Source organism: Psammomys obesus, unplaced genomic scaffold, assembly GCF_907164565.1.
Source record: "Psammomys obesus unplaced genomic scaffold, mPsaObe1.curated_primary_1811, whole genome shotgun sequence".
Taxonomy (NCBI): domain Eukaryota; kingdom Metazoa; phylum Chordata; class Mammalia; order Rodentia; family Muridae; genus Psammomys; species Psammomys obesus.
In genome coordinates, this window is record NW_026590699.1 from 5,129,387 (window position 1) to 5,152,696 (window position 23,310).

General features: G+C 50.8%; 1 protein-coding gene across 3 annotated transcripts in view; it reads left to right on the forward strand.

Annotated features, from left to right (window-relative positions):
* The window catches only part of Rasa3 (RAS p21 protein activator 3), a 100,518-nt gene that overhangs the window by 49,722 nt on the left and 27,486 nt on the right, over nucleotides 1-23,310 (forward strand). For 2 of the 3 annotated variants that reach the window (XM_055608475.1, XM_055608476.1), the window contains 3 exons: nucleotides 7,368-7,471; nucleotides 13,929-14,023; nucleotides 19,961-20,037. In XM_055608475.1, the coding sequence (XP_055464450.1) occupies nucleotides 7,368-7,471; nucleotides 13,929-14,023; nucleotides 19,961-20,037 (276 nt within the window). The remainder of the gene's footprint in view (nucleotides 1-7,367; nucleotides 7,472-13,928; nucleotides 14,024-19,960; nucleotides 20,038-23,310) is intronic. The other variant, XM_055608477.1, reaches the window with a different exon arrangement.

The window sequence follows — 23,310 nt, forward strand, 5'->3', positions numbered from 1 at the left end:
GATGTGAGCTAGCGAGGCGAGCCCTAAGCCAGTTCATTCTCACTGTGGCTTGATGCCTTCAGAGTGGAGAGCATTCTGCACCAACACTCCCGCCTCGGAATGGTTCTGTGGGAATGGGCAGGCGCCATGGAGACCAATGCTCTGAGTGTTTGCCTTGACATTCTAGTTCTGAAGGTTGGGAAAAGCCAATGGTGAGGGAATACGATAGTCGTGTTGGGGGCCGTGGGGACACTACCCTGGTGTTCTGTTTGCTCATCCTGAAAGTGGCTATAGACCTGGTGCCAAGGAAGATGCAGCTATCAGAACATGCATGGCAATCCCACATTTCCTTAAAACCCATCTATCACTCTTTCTACTTTTTATCTGTATAAATTTAAGGCAAAATGTTCTAGGAGGGCTTACCTCAGAATGTTAATTCTAGTTTCCAGCTTTCTGACATCTGGCTGTATTTTTGTTTCAGAAATAGTTTTATTGAGATATAATTTACAGTTCATATAATTTAGCCATTTAAAATCACAACTCCGTGGCTCCTGGTATGCCTTAGAGGCTTGTTCGACCGTCACCACAGTCACTTTTAGAACCTTACGCTTTTCCAAAAGAAGTGTGATGGGTCCTGTCGCTTGACCACAGCCCCCACACTGTGTGGAATCCCAGGCATCTGATAGCCGAGGAGCAGGAGGCACAGGGGCTTCTGTGTGGGGATCTTCATCAGGGTTCTCCTCAAGGCTCATCTGCCCTGGCACACACACAGAGCTGAGCTTCTCGAGATGGCTGAATTCTACACCATCTGCCGCTGGAGTTGTTTCTTCTCTGTTGTTGTTCTTTTGAGACAGGGTCTCTTCATGTAGCCCTGGCTGTCCTGGAACTCGCTATGTAGACCAGGCTGGCCTCAGGCTCAGAAATTGCTGGCCTCTGACTCCCAAGTTCTGGGATCAAAGGCGCGCGCCACCATTAAAGGCGTGCTCCCCCTTATCTGTTTTCCCCCTTTTTGCTGATGTGTTGTAAACATTTGTGTGTAAGTTCCAGTTTGCTGAGAGTTTGTTTCTCTCAGGTATATTCCTAGGGGTGGGGCTGTGGGTGACAGCGAGGGCTTCCATATCTTTTCCTAACGCCGTGTACACGGGCATCTCCACAGACCTGGTGCTAGCATTTCAGTTCCCAGGGACCCCCTGAAGGTGAGGATTTCGGTCACAGCCATCTTAGTTTGCTGTTTCTGTTCACTTGTTTGTTTGTTTTGTGAGACAGGGTCTTACTCTGTTGTCATGGATGATCTAGAACTCTCTATAAAAGCCCCACAAATTCACAGTATAAAGGAGTAAAACATGGGAAATTCTACAAATTTTCACATCAATCATATTTGTGAATCAGTTTGTCACAAAACAAAACAAAAAACCCTAATGCCTTCCTGGATAAGAGCTGACTTTGAAGAGAGGTTTGCTGACCTGTGTGTGAGGTGTGAGCGGTGTCTGGCCTAGTCTTGCTTCAGTTAGGTTCAGCCTGGAATTGGGAGATGCCGTCATCCCCCAACACACACACATGCACACACACACACACACACACACACACACACGCACGCACACACATACTCTGTGGCCTGCCTCTCAGTCAGACTGGGTATGGCTGGGTCATCTTGCCTGAGCCTGATGACTGTGGAGTGCCGCAGGCAGAGGCTTTTGGGTTTCTCTGTGACATCTCACACTGGCTAAGGAGAATGCTGGTGCCATTCTCACACCCACTTCATCAAAGACCAGAGACTTGGGCCACTCTCTGTGACAAGAGGCTCACTGGAGGATTTACAGCTGGGAAGTTGGTATCCACAGTTCTGCCTTCTTGGCTTCTGGAGCAGAGACAGGGCTGTGGTGTGGCACCATGTCTGGAGGAAAGAGCATCCGACTGGTAGCCCAAGTCAGCTGCTATGTCCTGCTCCACACATCAGCCTGAGATTTCCTCAGGTGCTCGCCCGAAGGCACAAGGCAGTGGGCTCCTGTGCGCGTCCGTTGCCTCTACGTGAGTGTGGTGGCCACCGGTCACATGTGACTATTGGGCAACTGGGAACTGAATCCTAAATGTATTAACTAAAACAGCTTTAGACTTACGTAGCAGCGCCATGTTAGTTGTTTTTACAGACAACACCTGAAGGTGGTGTGTGAAGAGACAAGGGTAGTCTTGTCGGTTACATCCGAGCAGCGGCTGACTTGCTGGTAGTGCCCCCAGGCAGCAGAACCGTCATGGTGGCACGGACAGGGTGCATATGTATGAATTCTTGTGTGTGGTCTGTTCCTCTAGTCAGTCAGAGCCTAATCTTATGTCCCTTCCTCCCTGCCTGCCAGCCTGTGGACAATGTCTTGCTGTGTAGCCCAGGCTGGCCTGGCACTGATAATCCTTCAGCCTCCCAAGTAGCAGGGATTACAGGCAAAAGTCACCATACCCAGCTCTCTTTAACGTCTCTTGATCAGACCCAAAAGGCCGCACTTCTAAACCCCAAAGTTAGATTTCATTCCCACCCTCTTAGTAAGAATGAGCCTCCAGTACTTGGAGTTCCCGAAACGCTCAAGCCAGATGCTTTGGAAATCTCAAGTTGGTTGTTGCACAAGAGCGTGGCTGGGAGGCCAGTCTGTGCCTAGACTGCCAGGCTGGGGTGCAGGCGAGGTGGGCAGTTGGCTGCACACGCTCACTGCCTTTCCCGTGAGGCACGTGGATAGCAGCACCGGCCTGTAACAGTGCCAGTGATTAGAAGTGGCTTGGAGCCTGGGGCCTCTCAGGAATGCTCCCAGCAGCTCTGTGGCTAGATAATACTGTGGGCACTCTGCTTCTGAGAGCTGACCCACCTGGCCTGCTGCCTCATCTACCGCGTCGCCCTGTCCTGGTGACCGTGCATGAGGGTGGATTCTGTGAGCTCTGACTTCTGCTCTAAGGCAGGTAGCCCACTGCAGCTTGCCCAGCTGACCCACGGCCTGCCGTCACTTGGACTGGGGAAACTCATGTGTCTTTGGCATTAACTTGTGCTGGCTACAGATCAGGGTCCGAAGTGCCCTGCGGGTCTCCATGCTCTGGTAAACCAGCCCTGCTGGGTTCTCATTGGGCTGAGACCACAGATGCCCACCAGGGTAGGATGACTGGGGGTGGGGAGGTCACGGGTTTTGGTTTCCTTCTGGGGGGGGGGGGGTGCAAGTGCTGACGGCTAAGCCTGATGATCTAAGTCTGAAATCCACATGGTGGGAGGAGAAGACTGACCCCAGGTTGCCCACTGACCGGCACATGCTCACCATGGCACATGTACACACACACTAAATGTTAAAGAAAAAAAAAAACACCCAAAACTGTCTTAAAGAAAGGAGAGATGAGTGAATTGTATTCAGGACGTGGGCTCTGTCTCTCTGAAACCCTCGCCTCCCAAGAAAACAAACACCAGCTCTGCCAGGCCAGCCTCCTTGGCCTCTTCTCTTCAGCCACACTCAAACTTCAAAGCTCCATGGGTCGGTTGGTTGCTTGGCAAAGAGCCCCTCCCCCAGACCAGCAGAGTGACATATTTTCCTTCTGTGTGGGCACCATGCTCCTCAGATCTGGACTTAACGTTTGCCCTGTTGCTTGCACTCTCTCTGTTTACCAGCTTGAAAGAGAATTTAACCCACGGCACAATAGCTCCTCACCTGCCACTGTCCCTCCTTAATTCCCAAAGTTCTGAGGTGACTCTCAGGAAGTAAAGATAACCAGCAAAACTCAAATAAAAAAGTTATATGGAAAAAGATAACGCCAAGCATGGTAGCACACACCTAGAATCCTAATACTCAGCCAACTAAGGCAGGGGGAGCACTGTGAATTCAAGGCTGGCCTGGCTACATAGTGAGCTCCAGGCCAACCTGGGCTGTATGGTGAGACCCAGTTCCATACAAACAAACAAAACCCCACCCAACCAAAAAAAAAAAAATTTACAAGAAATGAAGAAAAACATTTAAGGTGGTTGAAGTTACTAGAAGAAAAAAAAAAAAAAAGCTCACTTGCCTGCTGTATCGGGCCTCCTGGACATCCTCAGGCCACTGGGACAGCCCTGGTGTGGATAGTGAGGTCCCAGCCCTTTGCTCTTTTCCCCTTTTGCTTCCCTCACACGCAGTTAATGTTAGCTGCACCACATGCCTGGGCCATGATGTGTCTGTCTCACATGCCCCAGGACAACAGGCCAAACAGTCACGGACTGGAATTTAAAAAAAAGACTCAGCCAAAACAATCTCTTTCCCTTTGTAAGTCATCTCGGACATTTACAATGCAAAGCCTCTCAGTGGGTGGTTATGGGGGTGGGACCCTAGATGTGGCAGGATCTGCTGTGACCAAGGATCGCGCTGGAAATCAGTTCCCGGAGCCTGGTCCTCAGACGTCCTCCCCACAGGCTTCCCAGGAGGGGCAGACATGCCTGATGGTTTTGAGGTTGAATATTCAAGTGTCTTAACCCAAAGAGTCATTTTAGCATCGGTCCCTGAGTGTTGACACAAGTATACGCAGAGGAGCTGTTTCATGCTTTAAAACTCAAAAATAACAAAACAAAACAAAAAACCTGAACGTTTTACGGTTGACTACTGAGTGGAGCTATTTAGTAGCTCTTGCAGCTGTTGAGGATTTGTGGTGGATGAAAAAGTGCTTGTCTGGGCTTATTCTTACTCTGTGCCCCCTTCTGTGAGTTTCGGGACTGATGACAGTTTCTTCTGTTATCCGACCAAAGCCTGTGGAGCATGGGCTGTGTCCACAGTGACACATCCTCTTGGAACCTTCACAGATGGGAATAAAGAGGGGTCGGTCTTGTTTTCAAAACCCCTTGTGGGGCTGAACAGGTTTCAGGCCACACTGCTAAGGCAGTGCCTTGTGGGGAGACAGACACGCGTGGGTCTGTGGGCCGTGCATGCGCTTTACAGGCTCATGCAGGCATGCAGGACAGTGCACACACAGCTGCACCAGAGTACACAGACACACGCCTGAAGGCACATGTGCGTATGTGCTCACAGGTGCTCATCTGCACGCATCTGTGTCCACAAGCACACGTGTCCACTGGCGTACCGGACACACTCACGCCTGCATCCACGGGCGTGGGCGCACATGCCACACCCAGAGACACACACACAGGATTACGGGCACTTAGCACCCATATCCACGCTTGGACTCCTGACCTGGAAGTTCTAACTCCCATGTTTTGGAGAGTCTCATGTGTGCCGTTGATCTTCACACTATGTTTAAGGTTCTCAGTTGCAGAGAGAATCATAGACCTGAGAGACCAGTGCCCAGTGCAAGGAGGCTGAGGACTGGAGCTTTCCCCGGGGCCTTGCTCTCAGGGTGGATCTGTGTCCGACTCACAAACAGGAGAATCAAAGGCTCACGTGGATACAGCGGCTAAGTGCAGTTTCCCTAGAAAGCGTTGTTAACCCAAGAAACTCTGGATGGAAGTCCTTGGGCTTCCTGCGTCTGTGAAAGGTGAAATGATATTTCTCATTGTCTTTAGTTAATACTTCTCTGAACCCAACATGCGCTAAACAACTTCAGCTCTTGGCTTTCCCTTTGAGGATTTTGTTTTCATTGCAAAGAGGTAGTTTCTTATGCGAACTTCACCCCATTTCTGCCAAATTATACTGCATACAAATGATCCTACATTTGAATGGAGTGCGCGTCCACAGCCCTGGCCTGAGAAGGCAGGTGTGCCCAGCGCCCTCTCTGAGCCCAGGGCGGGCACTAAGTGGCGCGGCCCTACCCAGAGGCCAGGATGGAAGGCTCACCTGCCTCCCCTGGTTTCATTTACACTCCCCATGACCAATGTGTAGTTACTTTTTTCGATGCCATGGCAAAATACCTGATAGAAGCAGCTGCCATTTCTCACCCTCTGGCAGATGAAGAAGCAGGGGTGTCACGTCAAGGCCTGCCTTCAGGAACCCACTTTTGCTAGTTAAGCAATAGTCCCAAAGGTTCCACACCGCCCCAAAGTAGTACTGCCAACTGGGAATCAAGTGTCCAAAATACGAGCCTGTAGGGGGACATCACAAATCACAACAGCTAATGATGTCTGGCATTTTTTTTTTTTTTGGTATGCTTTTTGGTCATTTGGCTTAAGAGTGATACAATTGTACCTACTGTGGACACAAGCCCATCTTCCGGTAACTGAGTTGGAGATATTTTCTTCCAAAGGTTCTCATTTCTACTCTCCTAATTATGTATTTTAAAGTATAAAGTTTTCAAAGACTAATTTTTATTTTCGTGTGTATGTGTATCTGACATGTGTGTGTGCAGGTGCCTGGAGAGGCCAGAAAAGGGTGTTGGCTGCTCTGGAGTTATAGTTCTAGGAAGCTGTGAGCTGCCTGATGTGGCTCTTGAGAGCTGAGCTCAGCTCCTCTGGAAGAACTGCCCGTGCTTTTAACACCGAGCCGTCGGTCCAGTCCCCAAGCCTAGACGTCTTAAATTAATATTTTACATTTTAATGGCCTAACTTAACCGATGTTGTCTTTTTGACAGTCTTGCTTATATCATATCTAGGAAGTCTTCCCCTAACTCTGGGTTGCAGCTTTGTTCCCACGTACTTCTGAGAAGTTGGTAGTTTTCGCCGTTAGGTTTGGTGTGTGAGCTGTTTGGCGTTCATTTTGTATGTGCTGGTGAGCAAGTGCTGCACGCAGGCCAGTGGCCCTGGCCCTGTGGGCTCCCTCTGCCGTCTCTGCCTGTGGCACACTGCTTGGGCTCCCTTTCAATAGTCACCCTTCCTGTTTTGGACCTCAGCCACAACCACGCATGGATTTGGAATCGCATCTCATCTCAAGCCAGGCCCTCATGTCTGGGCTGAAGTCATCGCTGGGTTTCCTAAACAGTCCCCCAGGTCTGGTGTCATCCTCCCAGTGTCATGAGCCAGTTTTTCCTAGCCCAGAACAATAGGAAGTTTGTTTAGTGACAAAGCCCGCTGGCTTTCTGCCCCTTTAATTAGAACTTCGGTTTATTTTAAGTCTCCATTTGTAGAGCAGCTGCAGCTATGGGGTGACTCATGAGGGGGCTGATGAGCCGTGAGAGCAGTGGGAGTCAGCCATGGGGCTGGGTCCCCTCCGTACGAGAACCAAGGGCAGACAGGTCTCTGTGGGAAAGGAGCGTGTCTGAAACTTCAGTGTGTGTGTGTTTTCCTTTTCATCAGTGAATGCTGCCATCCTCCTCTCAGCTACAGTCACAGTGCTGGTCTTGGGGTTGGCGTTACGTGTGGATACATGCGCTGGAGATTGTTAATGACCAGCAGCCCCCACCCCCCACCCGCCCCCATTGAGCTCTCTGATCAGGTCCATCCCCTGGGCGCATCAGCCTTTGGGAGGACTCAGCCATATAGACTCTAACCCTGTGCATTCTGTTTGTTTGTCTAGCCCCTTTTATGGAGAGGACTTTTACTGTGAAATCCCTCGGAGTTTTCGTCACCTGTCCTTTTACATTTTTGATAGAGATGTTTTCCGAAGGGATTCCATCATAGGTAGGTACTTAAATGGTAGGTACGTAAATGGATGTTTTCTTCCTTTTACAAACAGGGTCTCATTCTGGTAGAAATGGCAAATCTCTCCTAAGCACCTGCTGCCCTTATGACCAGAAGGAGATTAGCGTTTAATTTGAAGCCTTCCTGGATAAGACCGTATGGCTCTGAGTCACTCCTGATGGGAGTAGCTTGGAGGCTTGCCGGTGCGCCCTGGCCAGTATTTGTAGCCTCTTACGTCGTCCTGCCCTTTGACCTGACCGTGTGCTGAAAAGCTTGATACTGGGATCTCATGTCTGGAACACACTGATCAGGGCCTTCCGAGCAGTACTTTAAGGCTACCATATAGCATGTCCCAAAATGTCCTTCCCAGGGTACCACAGGGCAGTATAGGCTGTGAGCCTTTCATCTTCACTGTCTCTGCACTGCTCTCATCCCTAACCCCAGCATAGCTGTAGGGATACAAAAAGGACAGAGACATGTTTGAAGTCCACATTAACCCCTTGTGTCACCGAGCCTCAGTTTCCCTGTGGCTTCGAGAAGGCAGCAATCCTGATACTCGCTTGAGACAACAATTATGTGAGGAGTCTAGGTGATGGAGCAGACCAGAGGGTAGTTCCTATTTTGATACTCCCTTTAATCTGGGATTATCCAAAGCAGGAGAGCAGTGATGGGGAGGGCCGCAGTTCACCACTGCAAAGGCGGAGGGTGCCACTGCCTACCTGACCCACATTGGTCAAGGTAGGGAGTGACCACCTTCTCCGTGCTGTTGGCGGTCCCATGTGGGTTGGCCTGAACAAGTCACAGGATGCAGGAGATAATACTGCCGAAGCCAGGAGGGCGCCAGCCTAAGCCCGGACAGACTCAGAGAGTGAGAAAGACTGAGAGGGTGGAGGAGGACACTAAGACTGGGCCTGACGTGGGCTTTTTGAACCTCAAAGCCCACCCCTAGAGACAAGGCCACACCTTCCTAATCCTTCCCAAACAGTTCTGCTAACTGAGGACCACGCATTCAAACATAATAGGGGCCATTCTCACCCAAATTGCCACACATCTCTTACTTGTTTTTCCCTCACATAACCCTCACACCAGACCTCACCTTGGCCCTCACATCCCACCTCACCTTCACACCAGCCACCGCCCCTTCTGCATTTCACCCCCCAGCAGACCTCGCCTTACCTCACCCTTCATGCAGGCCTCACCTCTTCCCCCTCATATCCCATGTTAACTCCACCATTCACACGTGTCTCGCCTTGCTCCTTGAATCTGACCTCACACGCCTCACACTCAACCTCACAGTCGCTTCTCATGCTTACCTTATGCTCCTCACAGCCTCACACTTGTTTTTCATGTCTGCCACATGTCGCCTCCAATATCTCACCTCATCTCTCACGTTCCTCCACACCTCGTCTCACTATGCCCTTCACACTTTCCTTCATGGGCACCACCACTGTCCTATACCTCAGCCCTTATGCGCACACACACACACACACACACACACACACCCTTAATCCAGCCCTCATACAGAATTTTCCTTGCCTTCCTCCCCTATACTCACCTGACCTCACTCTGGACACATCTCACCCTACTCATTGCTCTGGCCTCACACAGTCCTCACACCCACTTTATTCTACTACTTCATACCTCCTCATTCCTGTCTCTCATACCCACCTCACCTTTCCTGACACCTCGCCCCAGATCTCACCTTTCCTTTCACAGCTAACCTCATCTGTGTCTCTCATCTGTAGTTCATCTTTCCTCACACCTGACACCCTACTCCCTCACACCCACTCGACGCTCACTCCTTCCACCTGCCTCTCTTCAACCCTCCTGCCAGTCCTCAGCTCGATCTTCATACCCAGCCTCGCTCCCAGGAAGCTCACTCACTCCTCACACAGACCGCACCTCATTTCGCACACCTGCCCTACACTCGATTCACACTGCTTTTTTCTCTTATGGCTTGTCTCTAGTCCCTTCTCCGCCTCATTTTCCCTAGAGCTCCTCCATATCTGATATCAGGGTTCCTTGCCTGTGTTTTTGTCTGTACTCCGTGTCTGTAAGATGTCTGTAGACAGGGATGTGTTAGTTTTCTTCATTCCTTAGGGGTGTCCTTGGCCTATGGTCAGTGTGCTGTGGGAATGCATAAACCTGAACAAGCCTGTGCACTGTAGACAGTTATGTGTAACCTTAAGCACATGAAGTGTACAGTGGAGAAAGCAGTCACACCTACCGCACTTTTCCAGCATTGCACATCTTAGTTGTTTTGTACATGGTGTCATTCTTTATTTAGTAATTTTGCAAACATTTGTTGAGTACTCAGCAACCAGGTTGGTGACTTCGGTGCTCAGGGTCCTGGATGGTGCCAGGCCTCAAGGACTCCTTTCTTCTAGTCTCTTTCTCATCCGTGGAGAGTATTTTGGATGGTTGTAATCTGTCCTAGTACACACCTGTTGTTTCCCATCTTGCTTCTCTTAATTTTCTTTGAGTGGAATCTCATTGTGCACTGGCTGTCTGTGGTCTCCTGTATCTTCCTTCGGGGACGGGGAAGCACGTTGATCTGCAAAGTCTTTGGACAACTGGACTGTCACTGTGACCGCCAGATGGTACCGACTGAGATCCAACCCAGAACTCAGCCCTACATTCCAGCCTGTCACTGTCATGGTGACTGGTTGCTTGTCCGTGTTAGCATGACGTAGTTTGGACATCTGCTTTCTGATTTATGCCCAAATAACAAGATTCCTGGATATGACCTGGGGTAGAGAAAATGAGTGAAGTTGGTGGTATGTACTAGGGTCTGGAATGGCCTGTTTCTGCACTCACTGTATGTCCCAAGCATTGACAGAAGTCCATTTGAGAGGAGCAGGACACTAAAAGACCCGGGCTCTGACCAGCCTCTGTCTGAAGGGGCTGTGATGTTAGAAGCTTCTTATTTCTGCCTGGTGGCGACTGCACATCAGGGCTCTGGAGTATGAGCCTGTGTTAGCTGCTAGCAGGGGTGCCCAGGGCGCCCTCAGCTGCTGTGGGGATGGGGAGCTGAGGAGACCTTGGGGCCAAATTTTCACTTTCACAGACAGCTGGAGAATCCTGGTTTTTCATCAATAGCATTGCATTATTAGAAATCGAAAATAGATGTGCCCTATTGGGGACACATCATAGGGTCCCAGTTTGCAGACTGTTTTGACCCTGATCTGTGGGTAGCCAGGCTCGACCCCTTCCGGCACCCTCCTGAGGACTGTCTCTTCAGCACTCTTCCTACACAGATCCCTGTGTGTCTGTGTCGTGAGTGTTTCCCGGTCCCTGCTGTCGGCTTTTCTTGTACTTTCCTGCAGAGGCCGGCTCCACCATAGGACCCCTGAGCCCCCAGAGTGCTGTGTGTGCAACACCTTTCTGCGCTTGTAGATTTTGTTGCTACTTCATTTTCTTTGTCTTTTCCTTTTTCCCAAACAAGGTCTCGTGTAGCACAACCTCCAATTTGCTATGTAGCTGGTGAGCTTAAACCTCTAGTCTTTCTGCCCTCGCTTCCTGAGTGCCAGGGTTGATAGTACGCACAGCTGTACGTGGTTTCTGTGATGCTGGAGACTGAGTCTAGGCAGTCGCTCTAACAACTGTGTTATCCCCTAAGCTGGCGCACTCTCTGACAGGTATAATGAGAGCTGGTGGAAGATTGTAGCGGAGGAGCAGGAGGGCTGCCTGTCTCTGCTGGTTTTATATGCCAAGGATTCAGCTGTGGCTCCCACCAGCAAACCCCAAACTTGCCACAGCCAGCCTTCTATTTCTCTCACCTGCTTCAGTGTCACCCGGAGAGAGACAAGACCATGAGTGTTCCTCAGCTCCAGTAAGCCATGTGCATTCCAAACACGCCAAGGGAAAAGTGGGCCATGGCTTGCAAGAATGAAGGAAATTTGTTAGTCCAGGTGTTTCACAGGGGGGATACTAGGGCAGGTGGTTTTCCTGTTGGTGGGCAGGCACTGTGTGTGAAAACTCCCTGTCAGGGAACTCACTGTGGGAGCGCCTGCTGTTCTAAGGATATCAGTACTTAGCTATGGAGTTTAGCCATTCTCAGGGTCATGCCCTTTGCTGTAGTGTCCTCAGAGTGTAGGGCCTGGGCTCTTCTGCGGACAGTTTGCTGGCAGTTTGTAACCAGGGTCTGCCCCGGGGCTTCCCTAGACCATGGTGCGCAGGCAGATGGTCTGCCTACGAAATTGAATCTTTTGATTACGGCACCTTTGACCGGGTTTCATCTGTGTGTGTTTCCTGTGACTGCTAGCCTCGATTTCAGACTGCTTCCTTCCTTACCCATGGCTTCCACCTGGCACAGGGCTCAAGGCCCTGAGTTCAGTGGACAGTAGGGAGCTTGTCCTTCTAAGTGTAGAATGCTGGCACCCTAGAAGCCAGTTCTTTCCAACAGACCTTGGTTGGCTACTGCCAACATCTAGTTTCTTCACTAGAGGGTACTTGAAGATTTGGGGAATTCAGAGGTGCCAAGGGTCTTCCTAGGATCCGGGATTGGGGTTTTCTCAGGCAGAGCAGACCTAGGATCTGGTGTTTGAAGTTTTTCAGTTTCTCTCTGTGGTCTTGTGGGTGGAGTTCCTCTCTTAGGATCTGGTGCTGCTGTTTAGGTTCTTGGGTACTACCTGAGGTATTAGAGGTGCTGTCAGAGCCTCGGGCACTTAGTGGGCTGTCTGTAGGCCTTCGCCATCCCCATGGCCTCTTGGTTGCAGGCCATGAGGAATGGGCACCTCCAGGTGGCAGGTCTCTCTTACCAGGGAGAGGAAGAGCCTGAAGGATCAGGTTGTGAATGTCTAGAAGACCGAAGGGAGGTCAATTCCAGTAGCAGCTCCTGGAGAAGAGGGTAACAGATGAGGCATGGAAACGCACCTCACTAAGGCACAGCCAGGCACCAGGTGTAGAATACTGTAGCTGAAATCCACCTGCATCACCACAGTTCTACAGATGCTGGCCTCCTAGAAGAACACAAGTGTATGTCTCACAAAATAGTCCCATTGGAGGAATCCACGGTGAGAGAAAGTTCACCAAGACACGCCTGAGGTGCTCCATCTTGGAGATGGGGAAAGGCTTCGGTAGGTTGGGCTGTGTGAGAGGCTTGGGCCACAAGCAGGTGTGTCTTGCGAACTGAACTCACTGTTTTTCCTTAAGTCGCCACGTTACCTACAGTGCTTGGGTCAGCAGTCTGGTTCATCTGAGACGTTAGAAACAAAATCCTTGTAGCGAGAACTTCTCGGTAAAGAAGCCAGTGTGGGCGATGGTTCTGTGGCTGAGAGGGGTCAAGAAGCATGGTGCTTCTGTCTGACAAGCCCATGACCTTGTCACCACACAGAGGAGAAGATGACTTCGTGCAGACGGACCAAGAATGAGGGGTAGCCTCACTTTAACACCGCCTGCTTTGGGGAGAACTGATCTGTTTCGCAGCTGGGAGAAGAAGAAGCTGACAGGCACCCCGTGGGGGAGCCGGTCCCCGGAGAGTGCTGCTCCTTCACTGTCCTGGCCTTCTGAGTGTCTTGAATCTTGTAAAAATTGAATGAAGTAATCCCAAAAACGAATGCTGGTAGCGATGTCTACAGCACAGGACTCAGGAGGAGCGGTATGCATACTGCTCCCTCTGCCCGGGTCAGCCAATGAGAGCATAGCGTAGCAAGAACACAGCTATTAGAGTTTCAAACTCCAGAGCTTAGCCTTCCATCGGGCTGGGCACAGGACCCAAGGATTTCGTTATCCTTCTTCCCAGACACAAGCCTGTTTCATGTGGCTTATTCACAAGACACTTAAAAAGAATCACCTTCCACTGTCGGACAAGGTCTGTTTTGCAAGAGCCACACAGTAGCTGCCTTCAGTGGTCGGAGGCCTCAGGACCCTGTAGTGGAAAACTCAAGGGAATGCCCAACAGGGGGGGAGGGGAGGAAGGCCCTCGTGGCAAGCGCTGTCCTTCAGGCACGTGTGCATGACCGCATGCCACGCACGTGTGCCCCATGAGCTATAAATTTACAGTGCACATTCGTGTCCCAACCTACAGCTTTTAATAGCAGACACATTTCTACCGAGTTATCATAAACGTATAAAGTGTGTTTTGTGGGAAGGACCACAGCAGGGACATGGAGGACGGGCAGTCAGCTCTGCTGTGTGGGTGCCCTGCAGGCCATTAATGGTGGAAAACAGGCTGACCCCTTGCTCTTACAGCCAGATTGCTGCAGCAACTTAGATAACAGGCAAGGCGGAAGAGCGCTTATTTGTAAGAGCTGGCTCTTGTGCCATTTAGCTTGTAGGAAGTGCTGTTACACGGGCAGGCAAGTCTGCAGCCTTGACCAAAGCCAGTGGGACGTGTGTTCTCAAGATTTGGAGTATCCAAATCTTAACCTTGTTAAGGAGTGGGGACCCTGCCTCCTTGACCTCCGTCTTTCCACGGCTCCCGCTCCAAGGCCTCTGTTCTCTTTCCGTGTCCCAGGCAAGGTGGCCATCCAGAAGGAGGACTTGCAGAGGTACCACAACAGGGACACATGGTTCCAGCTCCAGCACGTGGATGCGGACTCGGAGGTGCAGGTAAGGTTTGCTCAAGTGTGGGGTTGTGGTCAGATAAGCTGTAGGCTGGTCCTGAGGTGGGGAGAGCCTGCGCGCTGTGTTCCCTTCCGAGATCAGGCTCTGCGGGCCTGCTTGTTAGTCGTGTTTGTTGCTCTGGTTGTTGGCACACTTTGTCAGGCAGATGGAACCAGCTTTAAAAATACAGAAGGTGGGAAGGGAGGTGGCACAGAGAAGGCAAAGAGCGTGCAGTAAACTTGGGCAGGGCTCCGTTCTGCTATTCTGGGTGAGGGTAGCTGAGCCACAGAACTAGCCAGCCCTCAGGTCCTCACCACCTCAAGCTTCCCCCATGGCCTGCCTGCATCATTTGCCCTCTGAGACTGAGCACCCAGCATATAGGGACAGAGAGATCGTGCGGGCTTAGTAAGTAGGCTGGCATGCCTGATCCCTGATGAGCAACACAAAATGCTATAACCTAGCACGGTCACTCTTGTGCTTGCCCGCAAGAGAGGATGCAGCAGGGTCACTCGCCCAGGGCACAGACCTGTTCATGGCTACGGGACTGTCAGGAGCCCTGATTCTAGGTAAAGAGTGGCTGCCACGGTCTTTCACTTGGCGGGTGCCCGGCTGTGGCCATGTCATGACTGGAAGCTGGGTCAATCAGAACTCAGCTACCATGTTCGGGAGTAATGTGACTGGTTGGCTGGCGTCTGCAAGCCTCAGTTTCTCACCTGTAAAGTGGGGGCTTTGTAGGCTAAGGAGACTTGCATGTCGCCTAGCAGTGCTAGGTGCATTGTGGGATATGAGGATTTGTGCTGTGTTTATGCCGAGTAGGTGGAGCTGGGGAAAATCTAGATAAAGACCTGGGCTGTAATTCAGCAGAAGCTAACCAAGAGCTAACCAGGGAAGCTCTGAGCCATGAACCCATGGTGTCCTAGGACTCCAGGCCCGGGTAGCCTGCCTGCCCCTCAGGGCTTCCCAGGCCCAGAATCCACTTCACCGCTGGGCCAGGAGTGGGGGGACATTGGCTTTGCTTAGAACTCATGTGAGTAAAACCCTGAAGCCTGTCTCTTCAGTGACTGTCTCCTTTCCCTGACTGTCCAGCCCAGTGTTGTAGGATGTCAGGATTTCCTGTCTTTCTAAGGCCGGGGGCAGGACCCCATTTGACATACCTGTTAACCGATGGACAGCGTGTGAGTCGACATTGCTGCTTGTTTCTTAGATTTCTTTGCAGCTTTATCCCATGGACACATTAGTATAACAGCTTCTACAATTAAGATTTAGAATCATTTTGTCACCACAAAGCTATGGGTAGAGATGCACGCGTCAATCTCATCTCTGGAGGGAACTTCCTAATCAATGCCAGAAGCTGACTAAAGTTGGGGCAGGTTTTTCTCCCTTGAAGCTTGGCTCTTAACGGCCAAGCTTCTAATCCCCTGGGCTCATGAAAGGGCTAGTTGAGAGCATTGACTGTTCTTCTAGAGGGCCCAGCACCTGCTTGGCGGCTCACAATGGTCTGCAACTCCTGTTCTAGGAGATCTAACGCCCTTTTCTGGCCACTGCACACACATGCAGCACAGATACACATGCAGGCAAAATACCCACACACAAATAAAATAAAAAATAGATATAAAATATTTTTTTTAAAAAAAGGACCAAGCTGCTGTCGTCAGGCCAAGGAATAAGTAGCTCTCTGTAGCGCTCAGTATCTCTGGTGCGTATGACGCTAGAACCTCATTCACAGAGAGGCTCAGATAGGCAGCCAGCTCCTCCCCTCAGTCTGACCTTTAAATGGTAATCGCCATCTTTGCGCCACAGCTGTGGCTTGTTTTGAAATGTCACATTTACAGTCTCTAGAAGTGGCATTTGTGTTCTTGGATCCACCTGTTTTGTAATTCACAGGGAAGAATCACGCCTTACGACCGAGGGAACTGGGCCCACAGGAAGAGACTGTGTGTCACAGACGTGGAGGAAGAGATGGCGAAATGCCTTGCTCCCATAACTGGTGCTTTTCAAAAACCTTTGATAAGCCCCTTTATTACATAGAGCCAGTCGCCTCTCCTTTACAAAGACATGTCAGCTACAGGGATGACCCTGTCAAGAAGTCAGGGGCTCCAGCTGGCGGGGCATCCTGTAGCATCCAAGGTCCTCCAGTTCTGAATGGTGAGGGGCTAGGCAGCCCTGATCCTGCTCCCACTGGCCTCTCCCCTACTGCGTGCCCCCAGATCAGTGTTTCTGAACTAGTTCTGGACATATGATGTGTTCAGGACACGTGGTATATCGCCATAGATCTGTAATTCATCAGGCCCAAGGCAAATACCATCTCAGGGACATGGGTTGGCCCTGAAGATCAGAGAAAGAGTGGACATTGCACCTCTCCCCAGAGTGTTTGGGGATTTGTCTCTGGTATGTCAGACAATCCAAAAGACTGCCATCAGCTGTCCATGGTCAAGGGCATGTCTCTAAGGGTTTTGAAAGCATGGCGACCTGGGGGAAACATTGACTTCCTTCCTTCCTTCCTTCCTTCCTTCCTTCCTTCCTTCCTTCCTTCCTACCTTCCTTCCTTCCTTCCCCCAGTCCTGCCTTTCTTTTTGCTTTCTTGTAGCTAACTTGCTACACAAATCTCACCTAGAGACAGGTCCACATTTCTCCCTGTCTTGGCCTACTTGGCCTACTGGCCCCTCAGGCTCACAGGGACAGGTCAGCGAGGAATGTCTACTAGCACGGGCCACCTTTTCATGGGGGACTGGCCAGGAGTACTCTCCATTTCCTGAGGCAGCGATAAACTTCAAAATTTGTTACCATTTTAAGCTTATGGGGAAACTAAGCAGAGATCTGAGCTGAGCACATCTTCCTGGGGCCTTGACAATGCCCTCGTGACAGTGCCCTCATTGGCAGTCACTGTTTCTCAAAGTGCACAGTTCACATGCACACCCTCTGTGGTAAGCGGGCCACAGCCAGCTTGCTGCCCGGCAGCCTCACATTGAATGCTCAGGCTAGGCACACCCTCTCTGCAGCTCTGGGAAGCTGCGTCTTTCTCTTTGCTTTTGGTAGCCTGACTACAGGTCTATCACTTCAACGATCTCAGAGAATCTGATTGGGGTTTTGATTTCCTCTGGCTTCCTGCTTTCAGATTTTGTTTTTGTATTTTTACTTCTAAGCGGGTATTTTGGTTGTTCCTGCTTTCGGGGGGATTAATTCTGTTCCAAGGTTTCCGATTCTCAGTCTTTCCCTTTCCAGAGCATGCAGCTAGGACTCGGAATTTCCCTCCAATACAGTGTTTCCAGGGCTCCCACATATTCTGATAAGCTGTACTTTCTTTCTCATTTACTTAAAAATATTTTTGAATTCCTCTTGAGACTTCTTTTACCAGTGTGGTGTTTAGAAGTCATTGTCATCTCCGTGTATTTCGAGTGTCTATTTTCGCTATCAATTTCCGGTTTGTTCCCATGAGCTCTGAGAGTGAACGCTGTGGTTTTCCCGCCACGTATCTGATGACTGACACTAAAGGTACTTCTCTTGTCCCCAGTTAACTCAATTGGGCATTCCCTGCTCTATGACAAGGTCTAGGAACCCTCATTGGCTCCTCTCAGGACCTAATACAGTGAAACCTTGAAGCCTGTCAGTTCCTGTCACTGCCTCCATTCATGGACATCTCGATATTCACCTTAAGTAGGACTAAAGGGTGACCTACAGCACTCCCTTCTGGACCATCAGGAGGTGTTTTTCTCACGGATCAGGGTGAATTCGAGGACACCTTCCCGCCCTTCAGTAGGTCTTCAGAAGAGATGGAAGGTTCCCCTGGTGTAGAAGCTAGCTGGACCCAGATATGGGACCTGGAAACAGAGGGTGTGGCTCTGAGGTGTAAACCTCAGAAACACAGATGTAAACCTCATGGTTTGTTGTTCGATGCCTGCCCATGAAACGCAAGAGGCGTCTCCCAGCTCCACCTTGACACCCCGCCCTAAAGGAAACGCCCATCATGCACAGAGATGGACGGCTTCTGGCCCACACGCCTGCCTAGAGCAGCATTGTGGTGCAGAGGGGTCACCGTGCAGTCGGCTGTTTCACCTCCTGGCCTCTCCCAGACCTCTAGAAACGGAAGCTGCTGCTCATTGAGGTGGGAGCCGCCCTTGTGAGGAGTGTTTGTGCTGAGTCTCTGGGCACGGCTGGTGTGTGGGAAAAACAGGAAACAGGAAGGCAGCTGCCATCAGCTGTGGGCGGTGGGGTCATCCACCTCACCCCAGTGCTTCTGCCTTTTAGAGGCTAGATAGAGATGAGCTCTGCTCCATCCATCTGAGCAGCTCACAGCTGGGTGCTGAGGATGTCTGCTGGTGGTAAAGCCTTCAAGGGCCTGGGAGGGCCACTTCCCTTTCTAAGCTCAGGCCTGAGCCAGCAGCCACTCAAGCTTTGGGAAGTGGTAGCTTTGGGCAATCCCCACCAGTCTTGGAAGATGGAGCCACAAAAATCACTTGATACTGTGGGTCTTGCTGTTTGGGGGTTTTCCTTCCCAACAAACAACTGGGGCAGGGAGCTGGTCCTGGTCCTTCTTAGTTAGGGTTCCTATTGCAACAAAACAGCACAGCAAAAGCTACTTGGGGAGGAAGTCCCCCAGCTTGCAGTCCATCACCCAGGGCAGAAAGCTGGAGGCAGGAGCTGCTGCAGGGGCCACGTAGCAGTGCACGTACTGCCTTGCTCCTCATGGATTGCTTAGCCTGTTTTCTTATTCAGTCAAGGACCACTTGCCCAGGGGTGGCACAACCCACAAAGGGTTGGGCCCTCTCACATCAATCACTGATTAAGAAAATGCTCCTCAGGCTTGCCTATAGCCCGATCTTAGCGACACATTTTCTCAATCGTGGCTCTCTCTTCTCAGATATGTATACCTTTGTGTCAAGGTGACAAAAAAACAACCAGGACACCTTATGTCAACATTTTGGGGTGGCAAAGGCAGGAGGCACCGCTCTTCCTCTCACCGAAGGAGTTTCCCTAGACGTTGAGAGACCTCAGTTCGAGTCAAAACAGGATTTGTGGCTTCAGTGCAAAAGAGAATTTCAAGACTGGCTTGTATGATGCCGAACTGGGGTTTAATAAGGTTTAATTTGAATATAGACCTAAGCACGAAGGTTAAGAGAAAGGCTCTCAGGAGAAAGGCACCCTTGAGAGCCTGGGCGTGATCGTCACAGTCGTGAAAGGGGAACCGCCTAAGTGAAGAGACAGGTTCCTCAAGCTCTGTCACAGTTCTTGGTTTTCACAACACGACATAGGATTTTGGTGAGGTTTGAAGTTGACAGTCTTAGAAGGGACGCTGAGCCTAACTGATGTCGCTGAGGAGTTCCTGGGGGGCTCCTGACAGAATTGCATTTGATAAAGTGAAGGTCTAGCTACAGTGGCAGAGAACGGTGGCATGTCTTTGGTGTAAATGAAGTTAAGTTTTGGTGTTTTTAAAGGCTTCGTAGCCCAAAAGTGTCCGATCACAAAAGGCCTTGGGTTAGCCTCCCCTTCTCTGATTACAGATGTCTTGGACTAACATTTGGTTGCAGCTGACCCATGTGACCCACATCACATGTAGAACAGGCCTCTTCTTCCTGATGCCTTTTCCCCCCGAAATCTCATGGACCCTTGGGTTGCCAGCTGCCTGTTGCCCTTCTAGACGCGACCGTAAAAATTAACATTCTTCATGAAGAGTAAGGCTTGGTGCTCTGGCCTCCCCATGGAGATGTGGCTCTCTCGGGAGAGTCTTTCCCACATGCCCTGAATATACACACTCAGCACTTCTAGGGGCCTCATGCCTTGTGTCCAAGAGTCCTTTTTTTTTTTTTTCAGTGTTCTTGAGTCCATTACCCTCAAGCCAGTATAAGATCAGTGGGCTGCAAACACTCTCTTAGTGTCTTAGCCTAGGTTTGGGATCTGCTGGAACAAAGCCTTGTCTGGTTGTGACACTGTCCTTGTGCCTTGCAGGGCAAGGTCCACCTGGAGCTGAGACTGAGTGAGGTCATTACAGACACCGGCGTTGTCTGCCACAAACTTGCCGCACGGTAAGTCACTCAAGGAGCTGAGTACATCCTGTGTTTCCCCAGAGGTTGCCATTTCTCATCCGTCCTGTCCTCGATGGAGCTGACGCCCACCCCAGGGAAACGCCACTCTTGAAGACAGCCTGACTTACTCAGCTAAGAAGGGGAGCACCACCCTCCAGAGATTCCCTTCTGAAAGTCACTCTCATAACTGTATCACAGATGGACTTCTTTCTCTGATCTGAGGCCTCCTCACAGCTCTCAGAACACAGCAACCACACCCAGGGCAGCAAGATGAAAGCTCAGCTACAGTTTCGCTGTGGAGTTTTTACCTTATTGGGATAAACTTAACAGTTACGAGAGTGACTTTCAGAAGGGAATCTGGGGAACAGGGACTAGTCCTGTAGTGGCCACTGGTCTTCAGCTGACCAGTAAAGATGGGACAGGGTGGAGGCCAGCCCCCAGTGTTGTCTGCCCCAATCCACACTGCAGCAATGGGACCCACACTTCGTGTGGCCTTGGCCAGGATAGCTTCTCCAGAGGCCTGTCCGTATGCTGCGCTTTCCCGGTGAGATCACTGCCTATACCTCGACATCTTTGCACCTACTCAGTGCAGGCACATCCTGAACGTTCAGTTGAAGAGCAGATCTCATACATAGTAAATGTGGAGTGCCACAGTTCTTGTACTTTATACTCTAGATTTAGGGTCTAAGTGTGTTTCGAACTTTTCATTCACAAACTTCAGGAATGGTTCAGCAGCAGTGGTGGAGACATGAGGAACATTTTATCATCACACAGATCGCGCCCTGCGTTTTCGAACCTTGATTCATGTAAAGTGGGACTTAGGCAAGTGAAGTACGCAGTGGGGGATTACCCCTGCTTCTTAGTCAAAACAAGCCTGGCTTCCGAATCTCAAGGGTCCCAGTGTTGGGCTGGAGAGGTGGCTTGGTGGTTAAGAGCATTCACTGTTCTTTCGGAGGCCCGGAGTTTGGTTCCCAGCACCCACTCTTGGGTAACTTACAAACTTCAGACCCAGGGAATCTGAAGCCTTCTTCTGGACTCTGTGGGCGCATGTGCACGCACAGACATAAATAAAGATTTAAAAAAAGTTAAAAATATAAGGCCTTAGTGAGTATACTCTTAGAGTGAACAGTTCAAACACTCGAGGCACTGTATTGCTCTGCTCTATGAAGGCAGAGGAGGCCAGCTGGTTCTCACTCTGAGTGACGCACCCTGCATGGAGATGGAGGCTCCTGGTCTCTTTCTGTCTGAGGCTACTCCGGCCATGGCAGGGCTGGTCTCATGTTGAACTGGAAAGTGCAGGCTGTCCCCTTGAGCTGGGAGAGGATGGGGTAGTGCTCTGTGGACACACTGGGTGCTGCCACGGGACAAGCTAAGGTGTTCCACCTATGCCACAGGCTGTGAAAGCCGCTCCGTCCCAATACATCCAAAACGTGGCAGTGTCTGCAGAGCCTAAGGCTGTTTTCTGCTCAGTAGCCGAATCCCCAAAAAAGCATGTTTGCATTAGATGGAGACTGTCCACACAGGTGGGTCTCCCTGGCCTTCCTGGGCAGCAGCTGTCCTGTGTCTTCCCTTGGTGGCTGCCTGCCTCCTCAGCACCTCACTCCTCTAGAGACCCCAACTGCACTGAAGGTTTGGCTGCTCCCTTCATGTCTCTGTGGTTTTTGGTCTCCTTGCCTGTGCTTGTCACACAAAACTCTGTATGGAGAGGTGGCCAGACCGTCACTGCTGCAATCCTGACCGTTGTCTTGTGTCTTCCTGCTGCACCAGACAAGCAGACTTGAACTGCATGGAGCCATCTTTTCACTGCTTCGTGCGCACTGTTATTTTCAGAACAGCCTGGAAGGTGATAGACTTGAAGGACATCTGTTCAGTGGGCCTGTTGACAGATGAGCCAGTGAAGGGAGAAAAGTATCCAAAGGCCAAGCGATCGAAATGGATGAAACACCTGTCCCAGAAGGCAGTGAAGGATGCAGGGTTGGGGAATACTGGGTCAGACCGGGAGATGTGCTGAGCATCCCACAAGGCACATTTCTCTTAAGAGTCCTGGAGAGCAATAGGGTGGGTTAGAGCAAGCCCGGCAAGGTGTAACAGTCTTACAGACCCACAGTGGACAAGGAGGAGAAAGAAACAAGCCCCTTTAACACACATGTGCACACACACACACACACACACACACACACAGAATACTCAGGTAAAATAGTCACCAGCATTCAAAGTGGGCCTGAGCTCTTACAAAGTGTGCTTCATGCAACACCTCCCAGAGACGTGCCTTTAGCCTCAAGATGCAGGCAGAGGTGCTGGGGTCCCCCTGGTGTGTCCAGCTGTGGTCTGTCCAGCTGTGCTGTCAGCTGGGATCAGGGTTGAGACTCGTGTTTCTGGGCTCTTACAAACAAAGAAACATGGGATGCACCAAACATACATTCACTGCTTCAGAAGCAATGCTTGAGAGCGCATGCCAATCCCCCTGAGAAGAGGTACATCTTAAGACGTGGGGACTCCAACTGCTTCCAGCCAGGAGGGTGGCAGAGCAAAGGCTGAGGGGAGCCATGGCATGGGGTGTTAGATCCCGAGAGGAACCTCAGTCATGTGTAGAGGACCACTGAAAGCCTCCTGGGCTTACACGTGTCTAAGAACCACTTGTATCCCTTCCAGCCTAGGGAAGAGCCTTGTCCAGAACACGTAGGACAGACAGAAAGAGGGCTACAGCTTTGTAAATGATGAACTTTCTCGCATCAAGAACAGCCTCCCCCCAAAGGCATAAAACAAAATCAACCAAACCAGAAGAACCTTAACCACAGCTTAAATGCGAAAATGCTGAATATCTGACCTAAACGTCACAGAGCCTAGCCTCCGCTCAAAAGGCCTTTGTCAATGGAGAGTGGAACTAAAAACCAAGAGGTGCAGTCAGCAGCAAGACTGAGCGTGGCAGAGATGTGGGACTCACGGTCCAGAATGGTCAAGTAGTGAGTGTCAGAGCATGTGAACAACCTCGGGCCATCGCTGTCGCTCTCCTGCCTGTAGACAGGGCGCTCAGACTGAGAGCTTGCACCATGGGAAGGCAAGAGCAGCCCCACAAGAGCAGGCCTCTGAGCAGCAGAGGGCAGTGCTGGTCCTGGGGTGATACCCTGCTGCTTAGCTGTCACCTGGGCTCATTGGAGAGGCTCTGACTGTGATGGCCACAGGACTCAATACCCTTGAGAGGTTGTTCAGTGAAGGCCAGCTGCTCTGTGCTTTCCTTCCACAATGCTTGGCAAACGCTAGTCCACATTATTG